Below are 17,386 nucleotides of genomic sequence, written 5' to 3'. Positions count from 1 at the left end.
CTACACCGAAGAGGTAACGCCTTCAGCAACCTGATTGGCCTTTGTTAGAAAATAGTAGTTTCTAATTGGCTTTCTTATAAGCCAATCCAATCATACCGGCGTCACTACGGTTTCGATGTTTTTTTTGTTAGGTTTTCCGTAGAGAAGACAGTCAGCAAGCAACAGTGGTTTAGCTACAAGTATTGAACCTGTGACTGAAGTCAACATTATATAACATATTTATTTTACATACGTCTTGTGGAGGCATTTAAGTTAATATCCGGACCACATGGACAAGACTGAGTGTCAAATAGTTGGAGCTTGGTTTGGGTAGACAGTAGTCGTGTGTAAACGTCAAGAAGATTCATAGCTACCCTGCTAACCAGAGTGGACGAAGGGAAGATAAGCGAAGGCATTTTCGAGTCAAACTGCCTGGTTAACGTTAGCTACTTGTACGCGTTATCTGTCTACGGCAGTTAACTAGCTAAGTTACTCGCCAGAATCATCGAAATACTAACTACAATCCGCAACATTACCAGGTATGTGTGTGATCCTCTTCGGGTAGCCTAGCTAGCTACTATCAAAGATTTTCTATTGACTATTAGCTCATTAATAACGTCAATTATTGGCCTTTAGGAAGTACTTCTCTTTCGTTTAAGGGTGTGGCGTAAACATCTTCGATATTATGCATCTCAATCACGTCGCGTGAAGAAGGGGGAAGGAGTTCCCATCGGTCGTTTGGCGACCCGTTACTTTACTCAGAGCAACGATTACATCCGTAACACAACGACGTGTTGCTGTACCTTTGCCGACCACTGTTTACTTTTCAGTCATCATAGGCTGGCAAAGGTGGCCCTACCATTTATTTTCTTTAACGTTAATATATAATCGCTACGAATAATTTCTGGCAAGCACCTCCGACTAGAAAGATTAATCAAACGGTATATACCAATTAATTGTGTATTACAGCCTGATTAATCAGACTACTTGACAGGCGTTGCTAAATCTCCAGTACCACCGTAAACTAACGTTGTAGCTAAATTTATCAGGATGTCTATAGCCAGGCCTTGTTGGATAGTCTCTTAAACAAACCCTAGCTGATGTGTAACGTTATGGGGTCCCCTAGAATCTGAATTGTTTTTATAGATGTGTTGGCTGACAAGTCATGAAAAAGATGTGTGCGCTTCCATGGGGTAGAACTTAGCCTGTTGTTATTCTGGATGGCCAGATTGCTTGCAAGAATGACAAGACAAGTGAGTGCTAGGGGAGGTGCTGTGGGATTATTTTAAATACTCTTTCCCCTAGGAGAGAAAGTCAGTTTTGGCAGTGTGGAGAACCTCCTTGACACAGAGAAGAGCAGTTTCGGTTGAGTCAACAGTCTTGAAGCCTGACTGGTTAGGGTCAAGAAGACCGTCCTGAGCGAGATAGCAAGAGAGTTTGTCAGAGACGGCATGCTTAAGTGTTTTGGAAATAAAATAAAGATGTGATACCGGTCTGTAGTTTTGGACATCAGAGGGGTTGAGTGTTGGTTTCTTGAGGAGTGCCTCTGGCTATTTTGAAGTAAGAGGTGATACAGCCATTGGTCAGCGATGAGGAATGGGAGAACGTCGATGAGGTCGAGCTGGCAGGTTGTCGGGCGGCCGGACCTCACTAGTCACAGGATTTCATCTGGAGAAAGAGAGGGTTGAAAGAGGTCAAGGCGTAAGGTAGTTCTGTGTGAGCAGGACCAGTGGACTCAATAGGCTGAGTGAATGAGGAGTGGCTTTCGCCAACCTCCTTTTCAAAGTAGTTGACAAAGTTGTCTGCAGAGGGAGTAGGGAGGGGATGGAGGATTAAGAAGGGAGGAGAAGGTGGAAAATAGCTTCCTAGGGTTCGAGGCAAAAGCTTGGCATTTAGAGTAATAGAAAGTGGCTTTAGCAGCGAATAGAGAGGAAGAGAAGGTAGAGAGGAGGGAGTGAAAGGATGATAGGTCCGCCATGAGGTTAGTTTTCCTCCATTTTCGCTCAGCTCCCTGCAGCCCTGTTCTATAAGCTTGCAATGAGTCACTCAGCCACGGAGCAGGAGTGGTGGGGACAGTGCAAGTCATAGGATGAGGATAGTAAGGTCGAAAAGGTGGAATCAGGGAACAGGAGGGAGAAGGATTTAGAAGAAGAGAGATGATAGGATAGAACAGGGTAGTGGGAGAGTGGGAGCGAAGATTGCGATGGCGCATGACAATCTGAGTGGCTAGGGCTGGAGAAGGAGACAGAAAAGGAAACAATTTAGTGACCTGAGACCTGAAGAGGGGTTGCCGTGACGTTAGTAGCCGAACAGAATCTAGTAGAGATGACATCAAGCGTATTGCCTGCTTTGAGTGGGAAGGGGACTGGGAAAGGGTGAGGTCAAAAGAGGCATGGAGGGGAAATAAAAAGATGAAAAGAAATGAGTCAAAGACAGACATCAGGAGGTTGAAGTCGCCCAGTACGAAGAGCGGTGAGCCATTGTCAGGAAATGAGCTGAAGCTCATTAAGGAATTCTCTAAGGGCACTTGGTCGGCGATAGATGACAACAATGTTAAGCTTGAGTGGAGAAAATAGAAAATCTCAGCTTAGGAGAAATGAGCAGCCCTGTGCCACCACCGCAATGACCAGATGCGCTCGGACTATGAGAGAGAACTAGCCAGATGAAGCGAGAGCAGCTGGAGTAGCAGTATTCTCTAGGGTGATCCATGTCTCCACCAGGACCAAAAAGTCTAGGGACTGAAGGGCAGCATAGGCTAAGATGAACTCTGCGTTCTTGACCACAGATTGGCAGATCCAAACGCTGCCGGAGACCAGGAATTCCACATGGGTTTTGTGCGCAGGGTACACTAAATTAGAAGGGTTGCAGCCAAGGGGTGGGGAGCATCTGTAAAGCCTACAGGGAGAGGAGCAAACTGGGATCGAAAACACACACATAGTTGCCAAAGCTACAAAAGAGCAAAATGAGATCTGAAAGTAACTAGGTGAAATACTCAAGAGAGTGGTGTGGAGCCTTCCTCTCTTTCCTTCCTCCAATAACTCAGCAGAACCGTCTTAGTTTTGACGATGAGACAGCCGCTGTCACTGACTACCTAAACCACAACAGTCACAAATTGCCCTGCCCCTTAATCCTATTTGATGTGTCAACGATCAACAGAAAGTTCTGTGCAGTCATTAGTTCACACACCAAGTAGGCTACTGGGAAGACAGGCAACACTTCAAGTAGATGGCCCTAGCTAGCAAAAAGACAGTACTAGACTACAACAGATGAAGACAAAAAATTATACTTATCACTCCTGGAGGTATCAGGAGTCTTCAAGCTATAGAATGAAGCATTATATAGCAATGGACCGAAGTTAGGATTGACACTTTGAGGCAGACAGAATAAATGCTCATCAGTGCTATAGCTGTCGAATGATCTCGGGGCCAAGGGAGGCCATGCATGCAGAAGGGAATCGATAGTGTATGTAAAACCAGCTCTGTGTTAAGGGCAGGCCTAAGAGGAGTTCATGTGCATTTCCCACTTGCCCATATGTCTAACAGGGTGGGTAGAGAACTTTGAGAATCGCTGCACACCAGCCTAGTAACCTAAACACAGTAATGCTATTTTATAGCTTTTTCTCGAGCTCGAGTCACGAAGCACAAATACATTTTTAGCCTCAACGTGTTTAGATAAGACTCTATATTTGATAAGGGGTTTCTGTTTAAGCTGAGGTGAAGTCTGGTTATAGGCTTTAACGTATGTGGCTCAGTCTGTTGGTCTGTTTGTGGGAGGCATGCATCAGTGGTCAAGACTGCCGTGAGCCGCAGCTGTATGTCTGTGTGTGTGTCTGAGCATATTTTTCAAAATGGCTGTCAATAACTGGGGTGTGCTTGTGCACCGAGCTGGAAATGAGACAATTAACCTAACCACACGTACAGACCGCACACACATACCTTAAACCCTCTTTCATTTATCCTCAGTCTTGGTGAGATCAAGCTAATGTAGGCTATTGAATGTGCCATGTCAATAATGCCCTATTAGTAATAGTGAATGGTAATGTCTCCTCTCATTCCCCCTTCCCCCAGCAGTGTTTGAGGATGAACCACCTGTCCCTGAGTGAGCTGTGCTGCCTGTTCTGCTGCCCTCCATGCCCCAGCAAGATCACCTCCAAGCTGGCCTTCCTGCCCCCGGAGCCCACCTACACCCTCATGTGTGATGAGAGCGGTAGCCGCTGGACCCTGCACCTGTCTGAGCGCGCAGACTGGCAATACTCAGCGCGTGAGAAGGACGCCATCGAGTGCTTCATGACGCGCACTTCACGCGGGAACCGCATCGCGTGCATGTTTGTGCGCTGCTCACCCAACGCCCGCTTCACACTCCTCTTCTCACACGGCAACGCGGTGGACCTGGGCCAGATGAGCAGCTTCTACATCGGCCTGGGCTCGCGCATCAACTGCAACGTCTTCTCCTACGACTACTCTGGCTACGGGGCCAGCTCGGGGAAACCCTCTGAGAAGAACCTGTACGCTGATGTGGACGCCGCCTGGCATGCACTCAGGACACGGTGAGTAAGGGGACGAGGGAGGAGGGCAGATGTGATAGGTGATGGTGGAGGAGTGAGATGGCAAAGAAGTGGCTGGTTGTGACGTTGATGTGTCCTACCAAGAGTTGCTGACTATCGTTCCACCTAAAGCTCGCACCATGGCTTAAACATCCTTGGTTGGAAAGCGAAGTGGAGAAAGCATTTATTTTTCTTTACATTAAATTATGTGTTTGAAAATGTGTAGGATAGGGGCTTTCTCCTCAACCTTCTACCCGGCCCCCCCAAGGCAATGGTTTTCTGTTCATCAGTTCCTCTCCCAATCCCTCTGGCCATCCATCTATCAATGAATCGATCCCCACGTAACCTCTAGTCTCCAACACTCTCCTCTCTCTCCCTCCTATCTCGCTTCTCTCCTCCCTTTGTCCTCTATGACTTCCCCCTCTCCCGTTTTATTTTCTCTTGCTAGCTTTTACTGGCAGCTCTGCTCTATGTCCCAGGTGGGGTCCCGCACTGACACACACACACACACACACACACACACACACACACACACACACACACACACACACACACACAGACACAGACAGAGAGAGCTTCCCTCTATGGATTCTACACATCCCCTTCCCCTCTGTCCTGTCCTTCATTCTCAGCTGAGTCTTTTATGTGTGTGTCCGAGCGTATGTGAGATGTTTCGGCTACATATTGTTTATGCACAGTTTTGGGGGGAATAAAAGTGCAGACTTATTTCCTGCATCATGACAACAAATCAAAGGGACAAACAAATGAGTCAGAGAAAGGAAGAAACATCCAAATACACAAACGGGAAGAGGGTAACTAACACAGAGGTCACTCGGACCCAAATTGCCCACTGTGATGACATTGACAAGAATAAGTGTTTCTCCATATAGTAGGCCCCCTCGCCCCCATGGGACAGGTCTGAGAGTAAAGTTAAACAGGAAACCATTACCGTACAGGGACTAGCCTACATACAGACAGACATACTGTAGCTGGGGCTGAGAAACATGTGTGCCTGCTACCATCTGTGTGATTCTCCTGCAAATCTCACATCCGTTTGACTGTAGCCATTCTCTTCTGTTGCTGATCTCCCTCCTACACATATTACCTGTGTGTGTGTTGTGTGCCATTTTCCTCGTCTTAGCCTACTTGTTCCTTTTGCACACACACACACACACACACACACACACACACACACACACAAGAAACAACCACAGTCCTGTGGAAACATGCGCGCACACACACTGTCACCAGTGACCGTTTCAGAAAATCAGCTTTAAAATGGAATTTCGTCAAAGCACAACAGAATCAGGCTTGATCGAATTATCCTCCGATAGAGGAGGATGCATGTCGTGGGATGTGGGTGGGGTTAGAGAGAGGTGGGGTAAGAGAGAGGTGGGGTTGGGTTGGAGAGAGGTGGGGTTGGGTTGGAGAGAGGTGGGGTTGGGTTGGAGAGAGGTGGGGTTGGGTTGGAGAGAGGTGGGGTGGGGTTGGGTTGGAGAGAGGTGGGGTGGGGTTGGGTTGGAGAGAGGTGGGGTTGGAGAGGGGTTGGGTTGGAGAGGTGGGGTTGGAGAGAGGTGGGGCGGGGTTGGAGAGAGGTGGGGCGGGGTTGGAGAGAGGTGGGGCGGGGTTGGAGAGAGGTGGGGCGGGGTTGGAGAGAGGTGGGGCGGGGTTGGAGAGAGGTGGGGCGGGGTTGGAGAGAGGTGGGGCGGGGTTGGGTTGGAGAGGGGTGGGGTTGGAGAGGGGTTGGGTTGGAGAGGGGTTGGGTTGGAGAGGGGTTGGGTTGGAGAGAGGTGGGGTTGGGGAGGGGTTGGGTTGGAGAGGTGGGGTTGGAGAGAGGTGGGGCGGGGTTGGAGAGAGGTGGGGTTGGGTTGGAGAGAGGTGGGGTTGGGTTGGAGAGAGGTTGGGTTGGAGAGAGGTTGGGTTGGAGAGAGGTTGGGTTGGAGAGAGGTTGGATTGGAGAGAGGTTGGGTTGGAGAGAGGTTGGGGAGGGGTTGGGTTGGAGAGAGGTTGGGGAGGGGTTGGAGAGAGGTGGGGTGGGGTTGGAGAGAGGTGAGGTGGGGCTGGGGTTGGAGAGAGGTGGGGGTGGGGTTAGAGAGAGGTGGGGGAGGGGTTGGGTTGGAGAGAGGTGGGGTGGGGTTGGAGAGAGGTGAGGTGGGGCTGGGGTTGGAGAGAGGTGGGGGTGGGGTTAGAGAGAGGTGGGGGTGGGGTTAGAGAGAGATCGAAGAGTAGGAGCAAAAACATTAAATCTTCAGATGAGTTCATTTGATTGTAAATTACACAATAATTTTATTGCTATGGTAGCCAATAGTTTTTGTTTCTTGGACACACTGACCTGATTTCTCTCCTCCTCTCTTCCTCCCGTTGTCCTCTATGACCCCCCCCCCCCCTCTCCCCTGCTTTGGAAATCTGATGCATATGCTGCACACTGATTTCTGTTTGAAGCAGCTACTGTCTCAGTTACCAATGAATGGATATCGGGCGACAATTCCATTGACTGATTTTCAACACATAGGGTGAAAGAGGTCATCTCAAACTTCTCTGGACACCATTCTCATGATGTGTCATTGTCACAATGTAAGAAATCAACATTTGAAGCATATTTCTTGGACAATTGTTTTTTGGATGACAGTGTATGAGAACTCAGTGTGAAAAAAATGTGACTTTAATTTCCCTGCTGTAAAACAGTATATTGGCAGATATAACTATCGGTAAGTTTTGTCCCCCCAAAATCGGAATCTGCATCGGACCAAAAAAACGCATATTGGTCGTGCTCTAGCTTTGTGTGTCTGTGTCATCTATTTAAAAATAAATACAAAATATGGGGGGTTTCTCGTGGCCCAACATATAGGCTAGATACCTATTAACTAACTGAGGAAGGTTTCAAGTTAATGTCACATGCACAAGTAAATGCCTTTCTTTCAAACCCAACAATGCAATAATCAACAACAATATAATACTAGAAAAAACATAGACCCCAACAACTTACTATTGGAATGGGAATATGATTGCATAGTGGTTCCATAATGTGATGTGGCTAATTCAGTCGGCCTAAATGACACATACAGGAACTAGCCCTAGATATTGAAATGATCATGGACTCTCAGTTCTTGCATCCATAGATTCATTTTATGTAGGCTACCCTTTTTGAGAATAGTTACATTTCTACAAGCACCATCCCTCAGCTTTTAACCCAGTGGCGGAACTGCTTTAGACTGAAAAACAAATGAAGGATTGTTATTAACTCTGGCTTTGGGTGGGTGGTCTGGATTTGCATGGCTGCACTACCATTAGCTATTAGGGGTGTTTTGTGTGAAAATCTTCTGCTCACATTTAATTCTGCAGTGTAGCTACATAGATACGGATAAAATATTCAGGAGGACAACACTGAACTCAACATCACAATCTGGCTTATGGCTTCAGACAGTAATGTGACACTGATCAGCAGAGCTTTGTCTCTGGCAGAGTGTTAAACTGCACATCAGTGAGGGGTAGAGTCACTGCCTGTTTCCATGCATGAAGGCTACAATAGTTTGGACGTCTGTGGGACAGACTCTTTGCATTGCAAATTCCGTAACAAATCTCTAAGGATGAAGAATGAAGCAACATCAACAGTTATAGTACTGCCATCCCATCTACCAGCGTCGGCTCCCATTGGTCAGAACCAGAGGGGAGAACCGTGAGACCGCACAACATAGGTGGTGGGGTTTGTAGTCCATGTTGATTGACAATAGCCTAATTTACATGATCAGGTAAGAAGAGGCTGTGCTACTTTTAATTTGGCCCAAGGCTTAGTATAGCCCAGCTCTGTGCCCGATTTGGGTGCTTCCAACCCTGCACGTTTTCAACTGGCCAGGGCTTGGTGTCTCCAACATCACATAGTATTCCACCCCAAATCTATGCCAGGTTCTGCCCCACTTTGTCACCCATCCACTGGTAATCCAAAGATTCATGTAATTTCTGTCCCATAATTGCCAAACTGACTGACACCCTCAAGATAGAAGCTGACCCTAATGGCAGATCCAAGATCATCCCACCCTTCCCAGAAGTCTTATTTGTAACCATAAAGAGGGCAAAAAGACACAGACCTCAGATCAGCGCAATGGGAAACTTCTACCTCCACCTTGCTGCCTCTTAGCCATGCCACTGCCAGACACAATTATCAACGCAGCATATGATCCTATTCTCCATTCTACAGAGAGCCCTGGCCTCCTTTATTTAACAGTCAAATGGTTCATCTTGGTCCTGTGTTTCACTGCCCCGTGTTTGACTTGAATTCCAGAGACATGTCTCTCCATGGGGCGGCGCACAATTTTCCCAGCTTCGTCCGAGTTAGGGGAGGGTTTGGCCGGCAGGGATGTCCTTGTCCCATTGCGCTGTAGTGACTGCTGTGGCGGGCCGGACGCATGTACGCTGACACAGTCGCCAGGTGTACGGTGCTTCCTCTGACACATTGGTGTGGCTGGCTCCTGGGTTAAGCGGGCATTGTGTCAAGAAGCAGTGCGGCTTAGTTGGGTTGTGTTTCGGAGGATGCACGGCTTTCGACCTTCGACTCTACGGGAGTTGCAGCGATGAGACAAGACTGTGACTACTGATTTGGATATCACAGAATTGGGGAGAAAAAGGGGAAAAAGTAAAAAATAATATATATATACTGCTCAAAAAAATCAAGGGAACACTTAAACAACACATCCTAGATCTGAATGAAAGAAATAATCTTATTAAATACTTTTTTCTTTACATAGTTGAATGTGCTGACAACAAAATCACACAAAAATAATCAATGGAAATCCAATTTATCAACCCATGGAGGTCTGGATTTGGAGTCACACTCAAAATTAAAGTGGAAAACCACACTACAGGCTGATCCAACTTTGATGTAATGTCCTTAAAACAAGTCAAAATGAGGCTCAGTAGTGTGTGTGACCTCTGCGTGCCTGTATGACCTCCCTACAACGCCTGGGCATGCTCCTGATGAGGTGGCGGATGGTCTCCTGAGGGATCTCCTCCCAGACCTGGACTAAAGCATCCGCCAACTCCTGGACAGTCTGTGGTGCAACGTGGCGTTGGTGGATGGAGCGAGACATGACATGTGCTCAATTGGATTCAGGTCTGGGGAACGGGCGGGCCAGTCCATAGCATCAATGCCTTCCTCTTGCAGGAACTGCTGACACACTCCAGCCACATGAGGTCTAGCATTGTCTTGCATTAGGAGGAACCCAGGGCCAACCGCACCAGCATATGGTCTCACAAGGGGTCTGAGGATCTCATCTCGGTACCTAATGGCAGTCAGGCTACCTTGGGCGAGCACATGGAGGGCTGTGCGGCCCCCCAAAGAAATGCCACCCCATGACTGACCCACCACCAAACCGGTCATGCTGGAGGATGTTGCAGGCAGCAGAACGTTCTCCACGGCGTCTCCAGACTCTGTCACGTCTGTCACGTGCTCAGTGTGAACCTGCTTTCATCTGTGAAGAGCACAGGGCGCCAGTGGCAAATTTGCCAATCTTGGTGTTCTCTGACAAATGCCAAACGTCCTGCACGGTGTTGGGCTGTAAGCACAACCCCCACCTGTGGACGCCGGGCCCTCATACCACCCTCATGGAGTCTGTTTCTGACCGTTTGAGCAGACACATGCACATTTGTGGCCTGCTGGAGGTCATTTTGCAGGGCTCTGGCAGTGCTTCTCCTGCTCCTCCTTGCACAAAGTCGGAGGTAGTGGTCCTGCTGCTGGGTTGTTGCCCTCCTACGGCCTCCTCCACATCTCCTGATGTACTGGCCTGTCTCCTGGTAGCGCCTCCATGCTCTGGACACTACGCTGACAGACACAGCAAACCTTCTTGCCACAGCTCGCATTGATGTGCCATCCTGGATGAGCTGCACTACCTGAGCCACTTGTGTGGGTTGTAGACTCTGTCTCATGCTACCACTAGAGTGAAAGCACCGCCAGCATTCAAAAGTGACCAAAACATCAGCCAGGAAGCATAGGAACTGAGAAGTGGTCTGTGGTCCCCACCTGCAGAACCACTCCTTTATTGGGGGTGTCTTGCTAATTACCTATAATTTCCACCTGTTGTCTATCCCATTTGCACAACAACATGTGAAATGTATTGTCAATCAGTGTTGCTTCCTAAGTGGACAGTTTGATTTCACAGAAGTGTGATTGACTTGGAGTTACATTGTGTTGTTTAAGTGTTCCCTTTATTTTTTTGAGCAGTGTATAAAAAGAGTGGGGAAACCCATAAAAAAAATGTTGACCCAGGTATGATAGACTTGACTCACTACATGACTGTGTTTTGCCTGTGGTTGACTACAGGTCATAGTCTATATGAGATGTTTGGCTTGTGCGAAAGGAAGCTGTGGGCCTACTGACTTTGAACGTGAATTATTTATCTATTTATCATATCTAAAAGCTCTCTCTCGATGCCTCCCCTTTAGCATCCTGCCGCTCTGTTTTATGTGTGTGTTTCTCTTGCAAGTTAAATGAGGGCTGGAGATGGGGCTGTGGCGGTCATGAAATGTTGTCAGCCGGTTATTGTCATGCAAAAGTCTGCCGGTATCATGGTAATTTACACTTAATTATCATAAACACGTTTAGCATCTCCAGGCCTGCATGCATACAAGCCATTGATGCGCGCCTTTGGAACGTCTACATTTTAAAAAGTGTAATATACACAGTCATAATAAATCCATGATTTATTTTAGCCAGGTCTAAAGAAATCTGTATTTTATTAGCTCATATATAGGCTATGCTAATGCATAAGCTCTAATATGCATATGGTGTTTTGAATTAGTCATCACCTTAGAAAGCGCTGTCCATTTTAGTTGTTAGGCTTTGAAACAACATGTTTTTTCACTCCGTTTCAACCTGTTGTTGAACTTGTTCTTCAAATTGACCAATCACTTTGAGGTGAGTTTTAAAAGCAGATACTGTTTTAATGATAAGTGTTTGTGATTTTAGGTTGCATTTGCATTGATGTCAGAGAGGAAAATGGTTTGTGTTTGCACGCGCTCGTGTTCCTATGTTCTGGTGCAGGGGGAGGTCCTGTCTTACCTGCGTGTTCAGGTGACTCAATCATGAGTCAGCAGGTGTGTCCCACACCATCAGCAGACACACTTTATTGGTACATGCAGTACTGTACAAAAGTTTTAGGCAGGTGTGAAAAAATGCTGTAAAGTAAGAATGCTTTCAAAAATAGACATGTTAATAGATTATATTTATCAATTAACTAAATGCAAATTTGTTGTGACCACCCTTTGCCTTCAAAACAACATCAATTATTGTAGGTACACTTGCACAAAGTCAGGGATTTTGTTTGGCACATAGTCAGGTGTATGATTAAACAATTATGCCAAACAGGTGCTAATGATCATCAATTCAATATGTAGGTTGAAACGCAATCATGAACTGGAACAGGGGGAATAAAACTGGGTGAGGAACAGCCAAACTCAGCTAACCAGGTGAGGTTGCTGAAGACCGTTTACTGTCAAAAGTCATACACTCTGACAAGACTGGGCACAGCAACAAGACACAAGGTAGTTATACTGCATCAGCAAAGTCTCTCCCAGGCAGAAATGTCAAGGCAGATACGGGTTTCCAGATGTGCTGTCCAAGCTCTTTTGAAGAAGCACAAAGAAACGGGCAACGTTGAGGACCGTAGATGCAGTGGTCGGCCAAGTAAACTTACTGCAGCAGATGAGAGGCATATCATGCTTACTTCCCTTCGCAATCAGATGTCCAGCAGTGCCATCAGCTCAGAATTGTCAGAAAACAGTGGGACCCTGGTACACCCATCTACTGTCCAGAGAGGTCTGGTAAGAAGCGGCCTTTATGGAAGACTTGCGGCCAAAAAAGCCATACCTTTGACATGGAAAGCGACTCAACTATGCACGAAAACACAGGAACTGGGTTGTAGAAAAATGGCAGCAGGTACTTTGGACTGAAGAGTCAAAATGTGAAATATTTGGCTGTAGCAGAAGGAAGTTTGTTCTCTGAAGGGCTGGAGAGGGGTACACAAATGAGTGTCTGCAGGCATCAGTAAAGCATGGTGGAGGTTCCTTACAAGTTTGGGGCTGCATTTCTGCAAATGGAGTTGGGGATTTGGTCAGAATGAATGGTCTCTTCAATGCTGAGAAGTACAGAACTTATCCATCATACAATACCATCAAGGAGGCATCTGATTGGCCCCACATTTATTCTGCAGCATGACAACGACCCCAAACATAGTTCTTAATGACTTTCGCTGTATCTTCAGTGTAAAGAAGAACAAGGGGTCCTAGAAGTCATGGTATGGCCCCTACAGAGCCCTGATCTCAACATCATCGAGTCTGTCTGGGATTACATGAAGAGAGAGAAGCACCTGAGGCTGCCTAAATCCACAGAAGAACTGTGGTTAGTTCTCCAAGATGTTTGGGCCAACCTACCTGCCAAGTTCCTTCAAACTGTGTGCAAAATTACCTAGAAGAATTGATGCCGTTTTGAAGGCAAGGGGTGGTCAAACCAAGTATTGTTTTGATGTATATTTTTCTGTTCAATCACTTTGCATTGTGTTAATTGATCAACTATTAACATGTATTTTTACACACACACACAGAGAGCGAGAGCGCACACTATTTGTGGAACTAAAAGGGTTGGGTTTTGTCAGTGGGAACCTGCTGTGAGGGATGTCCACTCAAATAGAATAGTGCTGTTTCATTTTCTTTTCACTTGGACATGTTCCAGCAGTCAATCCTTCCAAGTCTAATATTGACTGGTAGCCTAGTAACAGATTTCCAATGAGGTTTCAGACAGATACCCACTGCAGCCTCTGCCCCAGGAAGTGAAAACAACAAACTTCCTGATCAATCATATTATTGATTGGAGACAAAATGAAGGTCCCTTCAGCAAACACACACACACACACACACACACACACACACACACACACACACACACACAGTAGTGCCCATGGCAGCCAACACAGTAAGTCGTTTTTAATGTCATTTGGTATGGTATGGGTTGTAGTGAGTGTAACTCGATTTTCAGTTCCGACTGACATGACTGAGGGCAGGAGAGAGAGCAGTGATTAACGTACGTAGCAGCGGGTCCTCCTCAGTTAAAAATATGACCCAGTATAGAACACGAGACCCAATTATCTTATAGCCTAGCTGCTTCTCCCTTCTTGACATCTATTGTCAGTGGTTCTGTTCTTCCCTTATTTCTGCACTTTCATTTGCTCTTGCTCTCTCTCGCTCTCTCTCTCTGCGTTATAGATTGGATTGGTCTCAGGGAATAAATTGATGATTGGGTAGTGGAGAGCTTGTATAACCATGGAGCGTGCTCAGTGAAGTAAAGTGAGTTCATGCTGAAATTGGCCCTAAGTTGGCCTGGCAACACACACACAGTCACTTAGATTCACCTGATCCACTAGTGTTACAGTCCCTGGCTGTACTTTATATCATATATTTTACATGAACTGTTATAAACATTACACACAGTGTGTTTTGACATATGTTAGGTTTTGGCCAGCCTGCTTTAGCCTGGCTAGTCTGTTTGAGGTAATGCTGCTGCTCAGAACAGTTGCCGGCAAAGAAGAGGCTGAATTTAAAATTCCTCACCCACATTTGAGGATTCTAGTTCTTAATATAGTCTAGTTCCTATGGGCCCTGTGCGCCTACTTAGTCCACTCTGTCATCAGAAGGTTTTGACCTCCTGTGAGCCTCCATGCATCATATGTCTGTGCTGTCACTCTCCAACCAGTTGGATGACCTACCCTTGTGTCAGTGTTCTACAGGCTGGACTAGGTAGAACTGGTGATGTTTGTGTGATCAGTCCTGCAGCGGTTTATAGCCGGGAAAGTCAGCTGACTGGCTGTGTTGGTCACATTCTCCATAATCGGCTGTGGAATGCCTTTCTCGCTCTCCTCTCTTTTTCTATCTATCTTCTGCTTGTCCCACCACACCCCTTATTGACACGTCAATGCTCCCACACCGACTGATCCTAGACTTAAGCTCCCTCCTGACTACTGGACTTCTGACCTGAGTGGGGTGATGGAATCTTGTTAATAGCGACTGACTGACAAACTGTCATCATCCTTCTCTTGACTAGGTCTACATCATCATCATCATCGACATCCTACCTTGTCATCGTCCTTACTCAGAGTATCAGGAAATTGATGCTGTGTAGCTGATGATAATGTTCTGTGTTTGTGCCCCCAGGTATGGTATTAGGCCAGAGACTGTGATTGTGTATGGTCAGAGTATCGGTACGGTCCCTTCCGTGGACCTGGCGGCACGCTACGAGAGCGCCGCGGTTGTCCTGCACTCCCCCCTCACCTCTGGCATGAGAGTGGCCTTCCCAGACACCAAGAAAACCTACTGCTTTGACGCCTTCCCCAAGTGAGTGACACACACACACAGAGCATAAAGCAGTCATGTTTGAGTCACTCTGAACTCAAATGCTCCATCTGGTGGTCCTTGGTTGCTGCCAGGTTATGGCGAATCGTAGGACTGTGACTGTCATGGAATTTTGGATGACGCTTATTGGTCAGCCAAATGACCATAGTCACCATTATAACTGTTCAAATAACCTTTGGGAAAGTGCGTATTTAAAAAAAGAAAGACACATTTTCTCATCTCCTCCACTCCCGACTGCATGTTGTGCCATAGAAATAGGATGAATAGAACAGGTGTCCCTATTCAAGTCAATGACGGCATAATGGGTGGCCATTGCGAGTCTACCCATAGAGCAAAGCAGGAAGTAAAAGCAGGAAGTATACTCATCAATATGTGCTGTGATTTGTTGATTAAACTCAATTGACATTACACAAAATACATTCCATTGCATGACCCACATCAGATAATCTAACTGCATTGTCCAATTTTCAGTAGCTATTACAGTGAAAGAATACCATGCTATTGTTTGAGGAGAGTGCACAGTTATGAACTTGAAATTGTATTAATAAACCAATTGGGCACATTTGGGCAGTCTTGATACAACATTTTGAACAGAAATGCAATGGTTTATTGAATCAGTCTAAAAGTTTGCACACACACTTATGCCATCTAGTGACCAAAATCTAAATTGCACCTACCCTGGAGTAGTACATTATGGCCTTTCTCTTGCATTTCAAAGATGATGTATTATATTTTACCAGATATGTGTTATTCTCCTACATTAATTTCACATTTCCCCAAACTTCAAAGTGTTACCTTTCAATTGGTATCAAGAATATGCATATCCTTGCCAGGGCCTGAGCTACAGGCAGTTAGATTTGGGTATGTCATTTTAGGCGAAAATTGGGAGAAAAGGGGTCGGATTCTCAAGAGGTTTTATTATAATTTGAATGAACATTCTACATTACCATGGAAATTATTGCATCACAATACCAGGCAGCCATTACGAGTGTACCTATGAATTGTATTTTTTTTCTATGGTTATTTTATTTTCATAACCGTTGGCTATACGGTAATTGTGCCAGCCGTAGAGAATTGCGCTGTTGACAAGTCTAAAAGGGTAAACTGCCTGCTGTTGAAATTACCACATTGAGTTATTTTAAATCCTATTCCTGTCATCTGTTTATCATTGCTTGGAAATTATACTTGCCTAACAGTTCCTTTCCTCTGTTCTTTCCCTCGTGTGTGGTGCGTCTGCCCATCTAAACTCGCCTCCCAAAGTATTGACAAGATCTCCAAGGTGACTTCTCCAGTGCTGGTGATTCACGGGACAGAGGATGAGGTGATCGACTTTTCCCACGGCCTGGCGCTGTACGAGCGCTGCCAGAGGCCCGTGGAGCCCCTGTGGGTGGAGGGCGCCGGCCACAACGATGTGGAGCTCTACGGACAGTACCTGGAGCGCTTGAAACAGTTTGTGGCCCACGAGCTCGTCAACTTGTCAACTTGACTTCACCCCTCAATCACACACCTGCTGCAACTGTGAACTTCTCAAATACCCACCCTTTTGTTTTTTCTTTATTTGTATTTTCTTTTCTTTTATAATTTGGAATTGCACTGTGTGTGTGTGTGTTTGGGGAGTCGGACGGACAATGGACAGATATGTGCTCAAGGGGATTGTGTGTTTTGTGCATAGAAGAGCAGTGGATTTTGTGTGTCACACATTTTCTGCCTTTTAGAAGAATGCCGTCCTGGTCCATTGTAAGGATTTTTGAGCATATCTGAGAGGTTTGTGTCGAGCAGCCATGCTGGATCGAAGACTGGACCGCAACTCATCCCAGTCCATCTTGACGAAGGAGCCAAGTCTGATTCAATGTAGTCAACGTGGATATTTTGTTATTGTGTATTTGTTTCTATTTTAAATATATAAAGTTTGCATGTATCACGTGACTGAGAACTGTACGAGACAAGTCTGACATTTTTAAGATGGCAGTGCCAGTGTTGCCAAAAGTTCAGCATATTGAAGAAAATGGCATGCAACTATATTGTACGTACAACATCCTAGAAATATCTCCAAAGTTGTTTAAGCTGTACAAAGTTTTTGTTATTGTTATTACTATGTTGTTTTTCATGTATTCTTTCAGTAAGCTACTACGACTCCATCGTAGTATGAAGAACGTTTTTTTCAGACCAGTGACATGCTGGATATTTCCAATTTAAAGCTGTATAATGTACATGTAACGTTAATAATAAAGCTTACTTACCAATTCAGAGGAATAGTATTTCTAGATATTTCTTTTGTATACAAACTGCCTGTACACCTGGTAGCTCTTAATCAAGCTACGTCATAAAGACTCATGCCACTGATGCTGTAAGAAAGCATAGAAAAACAGTATAAATCATTCATGATTGATTGGGAACTGTTTTTATGACAGTTTTACCGAGGACGCAACTGAACGATTTCTTCTTTTTGCACACTTTTTGCTTTTGTCTTAA

The 17,386-nt window shown here is 45.9% G+C and overlaps 1 protein-coding gene across 2 annotated transcripts; it reads left to right on the top strand.

The window, feature by feature from the left end:
* The first annotated feature begins 104 nt into the window (after window positions 1-104).
* On the top strand, window positions 105-17,161 carry f108b (Abhydrolase domain-containing protein FAM108B1). 2 transcript variants are annotated; one of them, NM_001173759.1, is made up of 4 exons: window positions 105-518; window positions 4,050-4,525; window positions 14,717-14,896; window positions 16,175-17,161. In NM_001173759.1, exons 2-4 carry the CDS (start codon window positions 4,059-4,061, stop codon window positions 16,398-16,400), a joined length of 873 nt encoding a protein of 290 aa, NP_001167230.1. In that variant the 5' UTR covers window positions 105-518; window positions 4,050-4,058; the 3' UTR covers window positions 16,401-17,161. The 2 variants fall into 2 exon arrangements, with proteins under 2 accessions (NP_001167230.1, XP_014027520.1); XM_014172045.3 differs by having other exon boundaries at window positions 119-518; window positions 4,047-4,525.
* The last annotated feature ends 225 nt before the right edge of the window (window positions 17,162-17,386 follow it).

Source organism: Salmo salar, chromosome 24 (assembly GCF_965601325.2).
Source record: "Salmo salar chromosome 24, fSalSal1, whole genome shotgun sequence".
NCBI classification, from domain to species: domain Eukaryota; kingdom Metazoa; phylum Chordata; class Actinopteri; order Salmoniformes; family Salmonidae; genus Salmo; species Salmo salar.
The sequence above is the reverse complement of the archived record's forward strand: the minus strand, read 5'-3'. Positions and strand labels throughout refer to the sequence as shown.